The following is a 15768-nucleotide window of genomic DNA, read 5'->3' as shown; positions in this document are numbered from 1 at the left end:
ATATCACAAAATCCAAACACTTCTGGTCCCATGCATTTCCAATAAGGGATACTAAATTCCTAACTTCTAGTGTTGTTGGAAAGATTAAATGTGACAGGAAATCACCCAGCACTAATAGTGAGCACTCAATAAGTGTTAGTCCTTCCTTCAACAATGAATGTGTTATGCACCCACTGGGTGCTATTCCATGCTAGTGTCAAGATCACTCAGATGCCTTTGCAGCCCTTCCTGAAGCAGCTGTAGTAACTCAGTTTTTGCTGAGTTCCCACTAAGTTCAAAAGCATACTGTCCTGGAAGAAAGCAGCCCTCCTCCATTCATGAAAAAAATGAGATTCTACTTTCCAAAGGGGCAAATACTGTCACTAGAATTTTTTTTTTTAAAGAGAGAGTGAGAGAGGAGAGAGAGTGAGAGAGAGAGAGAGAATTTTTAATATTTATTTTTTAGTTCTTGGCGGACACAACATCTTTGTTGGTATGTGGTGCTGAGGATCGAACTCGGGCTGCACGCATGCCAGGCGAGCGCGCTACCACTTGAGCCACATCCCCAGCCCCACTAGAATTTTTTTAAAAAATATTTTTTAGTTGTAGATGGGCACAATTCCTTTATTTTATTTATTTTTATGTGGTGCTGAGGATCCAACCCAGTGCCTCACACATGCTAGGCAAGTGCTCTATCACTGAGCTACAACCTCAGCCCCAGTCACTGGAATTTAGGGACTCACATCCTGAGCCCAGCTCTGCCACTAACTTGGTTCTTGAGCAGCTTTGCTGTTGCTCTGGACTTCAATTTCTTCATCTGGAAAGTGATAAAATTGTATCAGATTATCATTAAGGCCATCTGTCATCTCCCCAAAAAGCTTGTGGTCTTGTCCTTTCAGGGAAACTGTAGTAGAAACTACTTGGCTTATAGCCCAAGGTATGTAACCAAGGATGGAATTTATCCCCAGCCCATGCCTGTGCCATCCCAACCCTCTTTTCCTTCCAGCATTGTTACCATCTACATATAAGTCAGATGGGGGAACTTCGGAGTCCCCTGCCCTTGATCTTGACTTAGACCTAGGTTAGCATGAAAAATAGAAGCCAAACACACAGAATTACATTTTAGGAGATAGAAATGCTTATTACCCTGATTTGATCATTACACACCAAATAAATGTACCAAATTATCATTCTGCATCCCACAAATATGTTCAAATTTTATGTCAACATTAAAAAAATTTAATTGTAAAAACAAAGTTTTCAAAAGTAGGTGCCTAGAGATGGCCAGCATGTTCTCTTGCTTCTATTCCTTTCCCAAGACCTGACCCTGATGTCATAATTGGATAACTATGACACCTGTCGTGGGGACAGCTAAGTACCTCACAGAAGACCTAGTTGCCTCATTTCTGAAGTTAGACTAGAAAGAGAAGATGAACAATTCCCTGGATTATCTGGCCTACCCTGTTATCGTCTCTAATCATAGGCAAAGCACAACTTTCAGGAAAAAACTGGACCTTGGCCACTACATACTTCACAGGAATAGAATACAAATAGGTATGTGGATAGTTTCGGTTGGATGCTGCCATAAGCGGTTCTCCAAGGGTCCACCATAGAACTATCAACTTTGGGGTGATATGGTCTTCTCTGCTGAGTTTATTTAAGAGGACATTAATATCAGTAACAAAATTTATCTTCCACCAGGAACTTCATGTGGTGGAAACACTTATTTTAAATTCTTTAAAGCCAAAATAAGTTAGAAAGAGGATAGGACTTCAATGCCCATAGACAAAGGCTGTTTATCTCTGTAAAATGTCCTCACCATTCTTTCATTTCTACTCAAAACTCTTCAGAGCAGGGAGCAGTGGCTCACACCTGTAATTCCAGTGACTCAGGAGGCTGAGACAGGAGAATCACAAATTCGAGGCCAGTCTCAGAAAACTTGAGAGGCCCTACGCAACTTGGCGAGGCACTGTCTCAAAATTAAAAAGGCAGGGGGGGGGCGCCTAGGGGGTGTGGCTCAGTGGTAAAGTGCCTCTCGAAGTTCAATCCCCAGTACCAGGAAAAGGGCGGGGAGATCTTGGCCAGAATATAGTCATAAATCAAGTTCATTAGTCAGAGTTTATTCTAGTAGATTTTCTGAGGCCATCACTAAGATTCCTGTGCAGTAACATTGTTCTTTTATCCCTCTTTTCTAGTAAAGCCTGAGGTCGATACCAAACCTCCAATGGCACACACACATCACATTTTAAAATTGAGCAGACTACAGGTATTTGTTCTTGTCATCTGTAGGCATATTAATATTGATTTTTTAAATCTTTACCCTAAAGAGAGTCACTTTCCCAGAACCTCCTAGATACCCACCTATCACAAAGCTTTACTCTACCTCCCCATACCCATCAGCTCCATTTTTCCTAGGCTTTGCTCTTCTCCACAGTGACCCACAGTCCCAAAGGAGAGTTATGCTCAGCCTTCATGTGTGAGAACAAGTACAGCAGTGATGTCACCATGGTGGGGTGGGGTTTCTTAACAGGGTGAACAAAAGAGAATCGACAAAATCGAGTATGAAAATAAGCAACTGTGTCAGAAAATTGCCAATGCCCATCGGGGCCCTGCCCAGGTGGACTGCTGGAATGAATACTATTCCAAAAGGTAGTGTTCTTCTTCTGTATTTCACCTTTTTTTTTTTTTTTTTTTTTTTTTTTTGGTACTGGGGATTGAACTCAGGGGCACTCAACCACTGAGCCACATCCCCAGCCTGTGTTGTATTTTATTTAGAAACAGGGTCTCACTGAGTTGCTCAATGACTTGCCATTGCTGAGACTGGCTTTGAACTCCTGATTCTTCTGTCTCAGCCTCCCAAGCCACTGGGATTACAGGCGTGCACCACCACACCTGGCTTGTATTTCATTTTTAGGAAGTCAAATTGGACCTTCCCCCTGGGTTCTCATGAGCAAGAGGAATAGTTAAAAGAAATTATCTTGAAGAGTAACCAAAGAGGGCTGGGGATGTGGCTCAAGCGGTAGCGCGCTCGCCTCGCATGCCCGGGTTCGATCCTCAGCACCACATACAAACAAAGATGTTGTGTCCGCTGAAAACTAAAAAATAAATATTAAAAAATTCTCTCTCTCTCCCTCTCTCTCTCTTTAAAAAAAAAAAAAAAAGAGTAACCAAAGAGACCATGTTGAGAATGGAAACTTTGAGAATGGAGAACTTTCTCTAGCATCAAAGAACTAATATAATTTAAGAGGCTTTTCAGAGTTTTATTCAGAGTTCGTCACAAGAAGACACTTCACACTTTTGTAAAATGATAGCCACATGTCTTAGTCTTTTGGGCTGCAGTACCATATACTGGGTAGTTTATAAACAATAGAAATTTATTTCTGACAGTTCTGGAGACTGGGAAGTCCAAAGGTCAAGGCACCAGCAAATTAGGTGTCTGGGAAGGGCTGCTTCCTGCTGCACAGAACCCATCTTTCCGATGTAAATTCACACAGTGGGAGGGGCAAAAGGATCTCTCTCAGACTTCTCCCATAAGGACACGAATCCCATTAGGGTGACTTAATCATCTCCCCAAAGTCTCACCTCCTAATACTATCCCTTTGGGGGGGTTAGGATTTCAATATGCAAATCTGGGGGCCACACAAACATTCAGACCATAGCACTATAGCTGAGACAATGACACAGTATTATTCAAATTGGTTCCACAAATATTTCCTGAGTATTAATGTGCTAGGCACCAGGAATAGATGAAATAAGATATATTTTCTAACCTCAAAGAACTCAAAGTCTGAGAAAGGGAGACATCTACGTAAATAATACCAATCTGAAGTGGTCAGAGCTACAAAAGAAGTGTATGCAAAGGAAGGAATTTGGTGGAGGTGTGTTTGCACGAAGATGCCTTTCCTCTATCCTGGTATATCTCAAACAAAATTGAAACCTGAGGGTTGTGAGATGGACTAAAAATTGTAGCCAGCCATTTGTGACTTATCCATTGGGAGCCTTTCCTCATCATTTAAACTCGAGGTTCTCAATCCTGGTTTCACATTATAATACTGGGGAAGCTTTGTAAAATTGCCTAGTGCCCAAATACCATCCCAGACCAATAAAGGAGAATCTTCTAGTGGGCAGTGGGATGGAGGACAGGTTTGCTTTTGGGGCCTCAGGGCACTGCAGGACTCTTTCCTCCCTGCACTTGGGCAGCCTGGAACTAAACGGAATGGCAACTTCACCTCCTCCCCATCTCCCATCCTCAAGAAGCATTTTCTCCTTCACTCATCCTTGGGTTTTGTGTTTTTCAGCTTAAACAGAGAAACAAGGAACCGCGAACTGGTGAGAATTACTGTGGAAAACCAGGGCATTCTGAAGAGGCTTGGTGATCGCAAACCCCACTATGACCGCTGGGCATCTGAGATAGACTGGCAGGCACGTGGCTTGTTATATTCCTAGGTGCACATGGGGTTTGTCTGTGGTCAGCCTAGGGAATGACTCAGAAGGACCCTCTAAATGGCTAGATTATGTGAAATGAACTTTGATTGCCAAAAGGAAAATCATCTAAGGCAACAAAGAGGCATAAACCATCAAACAGCTAAAGACATCATGATAACAAAGCTATTATGTGTCAATTTCAGAAAATATTTGGTAGCATCTTCCTAGTATTTTAATTCATTAAGAAAGCGGTTGTGCATGCCTGTAATCTCAGAGGCTCAGGAGGCTAAGGCAGGGGAATTGTGAGTTCAAAGCCAGCCTCAGCAACAATGAGGTGCTAAGCAACTCAGTGAGACTCTGTCTCTTAAAGAAAATACAAAATAGAGGACATGGCTCAGTGACTGAGTGCCCCTGAGTTCAATCCATAGTATAAAAAAAAAAAAAAAAGAAAGAAAGAAAAAGAAAAAAAGCTCAGTGTGTAAAGTGAAGAAAGGGTACATGATCCCATTCTGCATGTGGCTGATTTGCCTTATTTAAGAATAACTCCTCAAAAAAAGGATGGGGGGAGCCATCTGCAGTATTTTTAAAAAACCTCCACTTCCTTGATTTGGTCTGTAAACGTTTTCTAAGCCACTCTTGGAATTTAGAACTTGAGCTGTAACATCATCACCCCGGCATTGACATAAACCTTTCTGACTTTTGCCTTCTAGAATTCAAGGCGTTATATCAAAAATACAACAAGATATCTTCTCTCCCAAGATGAGTAGGTATGTCTCATTACTATAGAACATTGCTACAGTTGCTACCAAAGCCCTAAGAACCCATGAATGGTAAACAAGAGGCCCAGCGGAGGGGATGAATTTTGCTCTTCTCATATACCATTGCTTGGCATTGATTCAGGGAATTTAAAGATCTTTGACTTCTCTCCATACAAGAAGGAAATGACATTATCTTCTATCATCAGCTTTGAGAACTTTATGGGAACCTGAGAGGAAGTGATTTGTTCCAATAAAACATTAACAGGAGGCCTCGTGGCTTTAAAGTCGTGCCAAAGTTACCCTTAAAGGTCTCTGTCACTCTTCAGAAGTACTGTCATTTTGGCATTTGGTATGATTTGACATTATTAGTTAATGACTAAGTGGTCCCCTCTTTAAGGGAGAAAGAAGAAATGGACACTCAGGCTTTCCAAAGAACAGGCTGTATAATTGATGACTCTCTTTTTCTTTCTCCCCCCACCCCAAGGCAAAGTTACTTACCATGGAGAAGATCCTAAGATTTGTTGGCTGCTTATACTCGAGACACTCCAGGGTGGCTGAAGGCTCAATCTTAAGATGCTACATAAATCTTGGAAATAAAATAGGGCAGACAGGGGAATATGCAATGGCCATTTTTAAAATTGGGGGGTTATGAAAAGAAGCTTTAAGGAGGGTGGGGAGGGAGATGGGGAGAGATCTGAGAGGACTTTTAAATATACACTTGCCCCCACACACACCAGTGCAGGGAGCTAAATAAAGGTGGCTCGAGTGAATTTCCTGGGATACCAAGTAAAACACAGACACACATTTTACCCTTAAATCAAACTTCAGGATGGCTCCTTGCTCTCGGCCTCAAGCTCCCCAAATGGGAAAGCAAGGAAAGTCATGAGAGGCTGGCGGGAGAGCAAGCACGGTCGGAAGTGAACTTTTATTGGGAGGACCCTCATTCTTTAGAATGTTCCATCCAAAACAGGGCAAGAGGGGCAGGGTTACAAGGACAGGTAAGGTAATTCGACCCCTGGGGCCTCGGGAGGCCATGCCTACACGTGAAGACACATTCTGCTACTTAGAGGATCGGAGTAGCACCTTAGGCCACTACAAAGGTGACCAGGTCACTCTAAAAGTGATCGACAGAGCTTCTACCAATCACGGGAAGGAAAATGCCAGTCATTCAGCGCGACACCTCCCAACACACAGTATCATTGTCATCCTGGGGGGGAGAAAAGGTGGGGTGAGGTGATCCAGCCACAAACCCGTCACTGTGAAAATGGAAAACAAGAGCACGTGATGGCATTGACAGTCATCGGCAACACAAGGAACAAATACCATTAGTTCTCTGTGAATACACATGCTGGGGAAAGAAGGCTTCATTGTGGCTTCCGTGCACTCTGGCCATTGATAAGCAGCTGCAGCTTTGAAACTGTCTCAAAACGTGTGGGGAGACAATGACACATCGCTTCTGTGACTGCTGATCGTACTGATTTTGAGCATGATTTTTAAAATTCTTTTTAAAAATTAACACCATAATGGCACAAATTCATGGGGTACAGTGTGATGATTTGACAGGTGTATAGAACGCGGGATGATCAAATCAGGGTTATTAATATATTTACCCCACCAATATATATTTTTTAATTTTATGGACAATACCTTTATATGTGGTGCTGAGGATCAAACCCAGTGCCTCACACATGCAAGGCAAGCACTCCACCCCTGAGCCATAACCCCAGCCCCTATCACACCAATATTTACCATTTATTTGTATTGGAAATACTCAAAAGTCCTCTCTCTAGCTATTTTGAAATACACAAATTATTGACCACTGTCTCCTTACTCTGCTAAAGAAAATTACAATTTAATCCTAACTGTGGTTTCATACCTGCTAACCAAACTTTCTCTGTTTACCTTCTCCAAGCCCCTGGTGACTGTTGTCTACTGTCTTAGATCAACCTTTTTAGCTTCCACATGAGTGGAAGTGGAGTCTTTCTGTGCCTGGCTTATAAGCCCAATTTTTAAAACTTTCTACTTTGAAATAACTCACAGGTAGTTGCTTACAAACATTCACCTTCACCCAGGCTCCCCCAATTTTTAGCATTTGCAGAACTATAGTACAGGGCTGGGGCGTAGTTCAGTGGTAGGGCACTTGGTAGCATGTATGAGGTCCTGGGTTCCATCCCCAACACCAAAACAAAAAACAATACAGTATAATATCAAAACCAGGAAAGTGACATTGGTACAATTCCTAGAGCACATGCAGATTTCACCAGTTATACAATGCGCTCATTTGTGTATATGTGTATAGAGCCCTCAACAGTTTTGTCACGTAGCTTTGTGTAACTAGTCAAGGTGTCATTATCAAAAGACACTTGTATGCCACCCTTTTTAGCCACAACCACCTTCCTCCCCTTCCCAACTCCTGGCAATCACTGATCCATTTTCCATCTTTATAAATATGTTATTTCTTGAGTGTTACATAAGTGAGATTGTGCAGTATATGTTTTCCTGGTTTTTTGTTTTTGTTTGTTTGTTTTTGTTTTTGTTTATTTTTGGTACTGGGGATTAGACCCAGAGGGTCTCTACCACTGAGCTATGCCACCAGCCTTTTTTATTTTAGTTTGAGACAGTCTTGCTAAATTGCCCAAGCTGGCCTTGAACTTGTAATCCTCCTACCACGGCCTCCTGAGTTGCTGGCATTATAGGTGTGTAACCACCTTTCCTGGCTGTGCCCTTCCTTTTAAGATTACTTTGGTTTGTTAACATAAGTTTCTAGAGGTTCATCCACATTGTATGCATTGATTGCTTATTCTTTTTATTGCTGAGTAGTATTCCATGGTACGGATATCACATTTGTAACCATATACCCACTGAATGACCTTTGGGAAATTTCCAGGTTTTTAAAAATATTATGAATAAAGCTACTATGGAGACTTGTGCACACATTTCTGCATGAAAATAAATTTTGATTTCTCTGGAACAAGGATCCAAGAGTGCAATTGCTAGATCATATAGTTAGTCTGCTTTTAGTTTTAAAAGGAGCCTACAAAATTGTGTTCCAGACCATCTTACATTCCCACCACCAATGGATGAGTGATCCAGTTTCTCTACATCCTTAGCAACATTTGATATTATCTTTTTTTTTTTTTTTAATGTTAGCCATTCTGGTATGCGTGTAGTGACATCTCATGTGATTTTAATTTGCATTTCTTTAATGGTTAATGAAGTTGAACATCTTTTCTGTGCTTGTTTGCCATCTGTATATCCTCTTTGGGGAAATGTCTGTGACTATCCATGTCTTTTGCTCATTTTTTTGAATATTGAATTCTGAGAGTTATTTACATATTCTAGATACAAATCCTTTGCTAGATGTATGGTTTGCACATATTTTCTCCCAGTCTGTAATTTCTCTTTCGGGGACTCTTTACAAAGTCTTTCACACAGCAAAATATTTATATTTTGATGATGTCCAACTTATCAATGATGAAAGTGATCTGTATCTTGACTGTATCAATGTCAATATCCTGTCAATATCATACTATAGTTTTGCACTATGCTACCTCTGGGGGGAACTGGGTAAGGGATTCACAGAATATCTCCATATTATTCTTTTTTTGGGGGGGATAATGGGGATTGAACTCAGGGGCACTCAGCCACTGAACCATATCCCCAGCCCTATTTTGTATTTTATTTAGAGACAGGGTCTCACTGAGTTATTTAGCACCTTGCTTTTGCCAAGGCTGACTTTGAACTTGTGATCTTCCTTCCCTAGCCTCCCAAGCTGCTGGGATTGTAGGCGTGAATGTAAATCTACTATTATTTCACAATACAAAGGTTAAAGAAAAAAAATCAAGGTAATATAAATTATTAACTGGTTCCAATTTGCCGAAGTCTGGCTGCAGCAAAATAACTGGTGTGCCCAGCCGGACTGTGGCACCAATTAATCTCAGTTTGAGGAACAACCATTCTTCTAGACACTCTGGGGGTCATCCTTTACCATTCTCTTTAATCACATCTCCCCTCCCCCTCCAGCATGGTTCAAATTGACAAATCCTAATTCTCAATCTCTATATGTGCTACCTTCCATATTTCAAGCACTTGTGATTTATTAAATTTTTTTTTCATTTGTTTTTCAGGTACTGGGGTTGAATCCAGAGGCTCTCTACCACTGAGCTACATCCCCAGCCCTTTTTTTTTTTTTTTTTTTTTTTTTTTTTTTTTTTAAAAGAGAGAGTGAGAGAGGAGAGAGAGGGGAGAGAGAGAGAATTTTTAATATTTATTTTTTAGTTCTCGGCGGACACAACATCTTTGTTGGTATGTGGTGCTGAGGATCGAACCCGGGCCGCACGCATGCGAGGCGAGCGCGCTACCGCTTGAGCCACATCCCCAGCCCCATCCCCAGCCCTTTTTACTTTATTTTGAGACAGGGTCTTGCTAAGCTGCTGAGGCTTGTCTCAAATTTGCAATCCTCCTGCCTTGTTCTCCTCAGAAGTCGGGATTACAGGTGTGCACCACCATGCCTGGCCAGGCGCTTGTGATTTATGACTGGCATTATTAATGAAAAATATATCCATATCACTTTCTAGCTTACTACCTCCATAATGGACCATCACCTTAATTATGACATAAAAGGCATTCTATGATCCTGTCCCTGTCTTTGTAGCCTCTACCAGTAAGAAATCTTAATTTCAATAAACAAAACTCAACTTTCTGATATAAGTAGTGAAATAGTTTATTAAAAAATATAAATTCAGCCTGGCACAGTGGTGCATGCCTGTAATCCCAGCTTCTCTGGAGGCTGAGGCAGGAGAATTGTAAGTTCAAAACCAGCCTCAGTAATTTAGCAAGACCCTGTCTCAAAATAAAAAATAAAAAGGGCTGGGAATGTTGTTCAGTGGTTAAGCACCCTGAGTTCATCCCTGTAAATAACAGACCACATGAGAGGAGACCTGTTCTGCAGATGATACAGCTTGCATGGCTGCCCCTTGAACTAGAACTTGTTGAACTGCCACTGCTACCTTTAAAAATTCATCATTGTCCCCAATGTTCTGTCACTAGCCCCAATTCCATTTCAGAGAAGGTATATCTGATTGGTGTAAATAGGTCCTCTGCCCATTCCTTAACTGCAAGGGAGTCTGAGAAGGTGATACATTATTTATTTTTTTTGTTGTTGTTGTTTGTTTGTTGTTTTTTCCACTTTGAGATATGGGCTCTGCCTCTCACCAGGAACAAGACAGGAAGTTTGCCCCAAATTAGGAGGATCAGATGCTAGACTTCCACAAAATGTCAGATTTCTGTAACCTTGTTAACTCTTCACTCCTGGCCTTTTTTTAGCTAATAGAGATTTGTGATTTTTCTCTTCCCATTAATTGTTATACTGTCTTCTCTGGCTGGGAGATCCACAGTTCTTCCTCTTTGCTTGACACTTGTTCATTTTCAACATTTGAGAGTCTGTGCTCCAGGAAGTTTCCATGAACTGCTCAGTTGGAGTTCCTTTGGGTACAGTTTCATTTAGAGGTTTTCCTGTTGTCGTCTTATTGATTTGTAGTTTGATTCCAGTATATCCAGAGAACAACTCTATAATTTCAATTCTTTTAAGTTTATGATGGTTGTCTCCTTACCCAGGATATGATCTATCTAGGTGCATATTTTATGGGCATTTAAAAGAGAGCTGGGGCTGTAGCTCAGTGGTAGAGTGCTTACCTAGCACATATGAGGCACTGGGTTTGATCATCAGCATCACATGAAAATAAATAAGTAATAAAATAAAAGTATTCTGTCCATCTACAAAAAAAAAAAAAAACATTTTAAAAGGCTGGGGATGTAGCTCAGTGGTAAAGCACTTGCCTAGCATGTGTGAGGCACTGGGTTCAATTCTCAGCACCACATATAAATAAATAAATAAAAGTCTATCAACAATTAAAAAATATTTTTAAAAAAAAGTTGAAAAAAAAGTGAGAGAGAACATGTTTTGTGTCATTATTGGTAGAGTGTTCCATAAACATTGTTAGGCGCTACAGTTCAGTTCTAGATCTTGATGATTTTCTGTCTAGTAGTTCTATCAATTATTGCAAGAGTGTGGTGTCAAAATCCCCAGCAATAATTGTGGATTTGGTTAATTTCCCTTTCAGTTCTGTCAGTTTTTGCTTCCTCTATTCTGAAGCCCTGGTATTGGTGTAGACACATTTAGGATTGCTGTATCTTCTTGGTGGATTGATTCTCTTATTATATAATGTCCCTCTTTGTCTCTAGTAATTTCTTTTTTTTTCCTTTGAATTTGACTCTCTGATATTAATATAGGCACTATTGCTTTTTAACATTTATGTTTGCATGATAGATGATTATATTTTCACTTTCAGCCTACCTATGTATCGCATTTAAAGAAGCATACATTTGTAGACAGCATGTCATTGAACCGTTTTCTCATCTATTCTGCTAATGTTTTGTGTTTGTGTGGGTGTGGTGTTGGGGATTGAACCCAGGGCACTGTGTGCATGCTCAGCAAGCATTTCCACTGAGACACATCTCTATCCCTTTTTATTTTTATTCTGAGACAGGGTCTTGCTAAGTTGCCTAAACTGGCCTCAACCTTGCATTCCTCCTGCCTCAGCCTCCTGAGCAGCCAGAATTACAGACATGTGCCACCACACTGGCCCACTGCCTTTTAATTGATCCTTTTGTCCTCTGCTTTAATCAGCTTTTGCATCACTATCACCAACATACCTGACTTGGACAACTTAGCAGAGGAAAAGTTTATTTTTGTCTCAGGTTTCAGAGGTTCAGTCCATGGCTGGCAGACTACATAGCTTTGGGGCTGAGGGAAGGCAGAACATCATGGTTCAAGGGCACAGCAGAGGAAAGCAGCTCAGGACATAGCAACCAGGAATCAGAAAGACAGCCTGGCTCACCAGAGACATAATATAAACCCCCAGTGACATACTTCCTCCAGCTATACCCTACCTGCCTGCAATTACCACCCAGTTAATCCATATCAATGGATTAATCCACTAATTAGGTTAAAGCCCTCATAATCTAATCATTGTGCTTCTGAACATGTTTGCATTGTCTCACACATGAACTTCCAGGGGACATATCTAAACCAAAATACCTCCTCACTTTTTTTTAAAAAAAAATATTTTTAGTTGTAGATGGACCCAATATCTTTATTTTGTTTATTTAGTTTTATTTTATGTGGTGCTCGGGATCGAACCCAGTGCCTTATGCATGCTAGGCAAGTGCTCCACCACTGAGCCACAGCCCCAGTCCCCTCCTCATTTTTAAAACATAATTATCTGAATTTCTCCACAAGATTCTGAGTACTACAGTATCTTGTGGATAAAGTATGAGTACTATATCAGAAGACGATATTACTTTTGCTTCAACCATAAAATAAAGAAACTCATGAGGTGAATGATAGTGTACTATTTTCTTCTGTTTTGTCGTTTTTTCCTTTCTGAGGGTCCCCGCCTTCCTCTGTTACCTTGTTTGGAGAATTACCTTTAAGGAAGGTCTCCACAAATTGTGTTTCCCTTCTTTCAATAACATCTTTATTCCCCTTCATCCTAAAAAGATAATTACACCAAATGCAGGACTCCAGATTGATGGGGATATAGTCAGTAGCAGAGCACTTGCCTGGCATGTGTGAGGCCCTGGGTTCAATGTCCAGCACAAGGGGGAAAAAAGAAAGATTGATTGTTCTTGTTTTCAGAATTTAATAAATGTGTGGTACTTCTTTCAAGCCTCCATAGTTTCCCTTTGCACAGTTTCCAATTGCATTTTTTTTTTGTACCAGGGATTGAACCCAGGGGTGCTTAACCACTGAGCCACATCCTCAGTGCTTTTTATTTTTTATAAATATTTTTAGTTATATATGGATGCAATGTCTTTATTTTGTTTATTTATTTTTATATAGTGCTGAGGATCGAACCTAGTGCCTCACATGTGCGAGGCAAGCGCACTGCCACTGAGCCACAACCCCAGCCCTTATTTTTTATTTTGAGACAGGGTCTTACTAAGTTGCTTAGGGCCTCTTTAAGTTGCTGAGGCTGGCCTCAAATTTGTGATCCTCCTTCCTCAGCCTCCCTAATCTCTGGGATTTATAGGCATGCACCACCACACCCAGCCTAACTGATTTTAAAATGAGCTTTATGCATATGTTGAAATCTTAAATTATTAAACAAATCAGCAAGATCTATCATTGTCTGGATGTATGATACTGTGATTGGTGGTATAGATGAAGTGACACCAAATAAGTAGATGCAACGCGATTGCCCATATGCTTTAAAGCATGTGTGTATTGAACATACAGTGGCAAAAGCACCATTAGCAAATGTGCTCCCATCTGAGCACCATGTGTGAATGACAGATGGTTGTAACTTTCTTAAACCCACTTCCTGCAGGGAGTGGAGTGGGTGGAGGAAAGGCTACTCATCACTGGATCAAGGTTGGCAGCAACATTAACTCACTTGCTAATTCTGCTCAATTGATACTGAACACTATCCTGAAAGATCCAAAGGCAGTGCCTAGATTTGACAGGAGAGTGCTGTGATCAATGAGTAACGCCTGCTACAGGTGCAGGAACGAGTGGCAACCCATATGCCACTCATTTAACATCCCTGACCTAGAAAATTCCTCCAGAGTTCACAATCCCTCTGGCTCTAGAAACAGGAAGAGGACTTACCTGTGTTTAAAGGCCCAAGAAAACAAAAGGTACATCTTGAGGGGTTTCAATGAGGTTTGAAACAGCAATGAACTTCTGCAAACATTTCCCCTCAGGGCTCAGAACTTACATACTGCTAGTTGGAATAGAATTTGGAATTGCATTTACATCTATCACACCAGTATATATTTTAAATAGGTGCATTAAAAAAAAAACACTTTTCTGCTTTTTACAGACTGCAAAAACGTGCCTTCTAAATGACCTCTGTCCCGGAGGCCCTATTCTTTCTACTCCCACAGATCTGGTGCAGACAAACAGCTGTAGACCAGCTTTTCTTGTAGGAAGGTTACCTTGACAGGAAATAAGGCAAGCTCATTTTAACACCTTGCTTATAATACATGTAAAGAGATTGAGTACATTTCATCTCAGAATTGGGTAAAAAGATGGAGTAAGAAGCAAATAATGTCTGTTGAGTAGTATGAAATGCAGAAAACATCATTATCTGGTGCCCAATCATTGTATGCCAACCCTGGAAGACAAATCACCCAGGTGAGACTTCATAGGGTCTCCACCATGGTGCCCTCCCTACAGGTATTCAAAAGTTATTTTTACCTAAGTATTTTTGCCTGGGAGTAGACTTTTTTGGGGGAGGGGCAGGGACAATGGTACTAGGGGTTGAACCTGGGGATGCTGTGCCACTGAGCCACATCCCCAGCTCCCCCCACCCCTACTTTTTCTTTTTTTAATTTTGAGACTGGCTCTTGCTAAATTGCTGAGGCTGACCTTGAACTTGAACTTGCAATCCTCCTGCCTCAGCTTCCAAAATCGATGGGATTATAGCCATGAGCCACCATGCCAATCTGGAAGTAGACTTCAGATATCAGTCTCCTGCCTAACAACTTTGCACTTACCACCTACCCTTCATGGGGCAGCGACTTTCCCTGGCCTGGTTCTCTGTGGAATAACTCAAGACCAATTTCCCTTGATAAGAATCCAATACTCTGTAAGCAAAAGGAGGTCTCCAACCTTTTGCTAGAAAGTTCTGAAGAATATGATCCTGGTAGTTGGGCCTGCCAGGGTAGTGAGCTAGAGAGTTACACAGAGTCCTTGTACAAGAAGGTAAAATAGAAATTTCTAAATGGGCAGCAGACCCTCTCTCTGGTGCTTCACCTGTGACCTGGTCTCCTTTATCTCTTCATGAGTACATTTCATCTCAGAATTGGGTAAAAAGAGAGCCTGAAAATGTAGACATGTGTAAGCAACCTCTTTGCAGTCTTAGAAGCTACAGATATGTTACATACTATTGCTAACTCCAGCTATGAACACACTTCCCTTGTAAATCAGTTATTTAATGGGTAGCTTTGAGTATGGAGCCACAAAAGAGTGAGGCAGTATTACATAGTGGTTAAGAACCATGTCTCTCTTGCTGGGCGCAGTGGCACACGCCTGTAACCCCAATGGCTTGGGAGGCTGAGGCAGGAGGATCACCAAGTTAAAAGCCAGCCTCAGCAACTTAGTGAGGCCCTAAGCAACTCAGTGAGACTCTGTTTCTAAATAAAATATTAAAAAGAGCTGGGAGGGCTGGGGTTGTGGCTCAGCGGTAGAGCGCTTGCCTCATATGTGTGAGGCACTGGGTTCTATTCTCAGCACTGCATATAAATAAATGAATAAAATAAGGTGCATTAATAACTAAAAAAAATTTTTTTGGGGGGGTACCAGGAATTGAATTCAGTGGCACTTGACCACGGAGCCACATCCCCAGTCCTATTTTGTATTTTATTTAGAGACAGGGTCTCACTGAGTTGCTTAGCACCTCACCATTGCTAAGGTTGGCTTTGAACTCGGGATCCTCCTATCTCAGCCTCCTGAGCTGCTGGGATTACAGATGTGTGCCACTGCACTCAGCTAAAACAAATTTTTTTAAAAAGGGGTTGGGGGCTGTGGCTGTGGCTCAGT

General features: G+C 41.3%; 1 protein-coding gene across 1 annotated transcript; it reads left to right on the top strand.

The window, feature by feature from the left end:
- Window positions 1-1409: 1409 nt before the first annotated feature.
- Window positions 1410-5171, top strand: CFAP97D1 (CFAP97 domain containing 1; the record flags this gene model as incomplete). The annotated part of the gene is made up of 5 exons (XM_081272208.1): window positions 1410-1533; window positions 2175-2245; window positions 2510-2628; window positions 4278-4401; window positions 5115-5171. 5 exons carry the CDS (start codon window positions 1410-1412, stop codon window positions 5169-5171), a joined length of 495 nt encoding a protein of 164 aa, XP_081128334.1.
- Between the last annotated feature and the right edge of the window lie 10597 nt (window positions 5172-15768).

This window comes from Spermophilus citellus, assembly GCF_964194105.1.
Source record: "Spermophilus citellus genome assembly, chromosome: 17".
Classification (NCBI taxonomy): Eukaryota; Metazoa; Chordata; class Mammalia; order Rodentia; family Sciuridae; genus Spermophilus; species Spermophilus citellus.
This window is presented reverse-complemented; position numbering and strand designations above follow the sequence as displayed.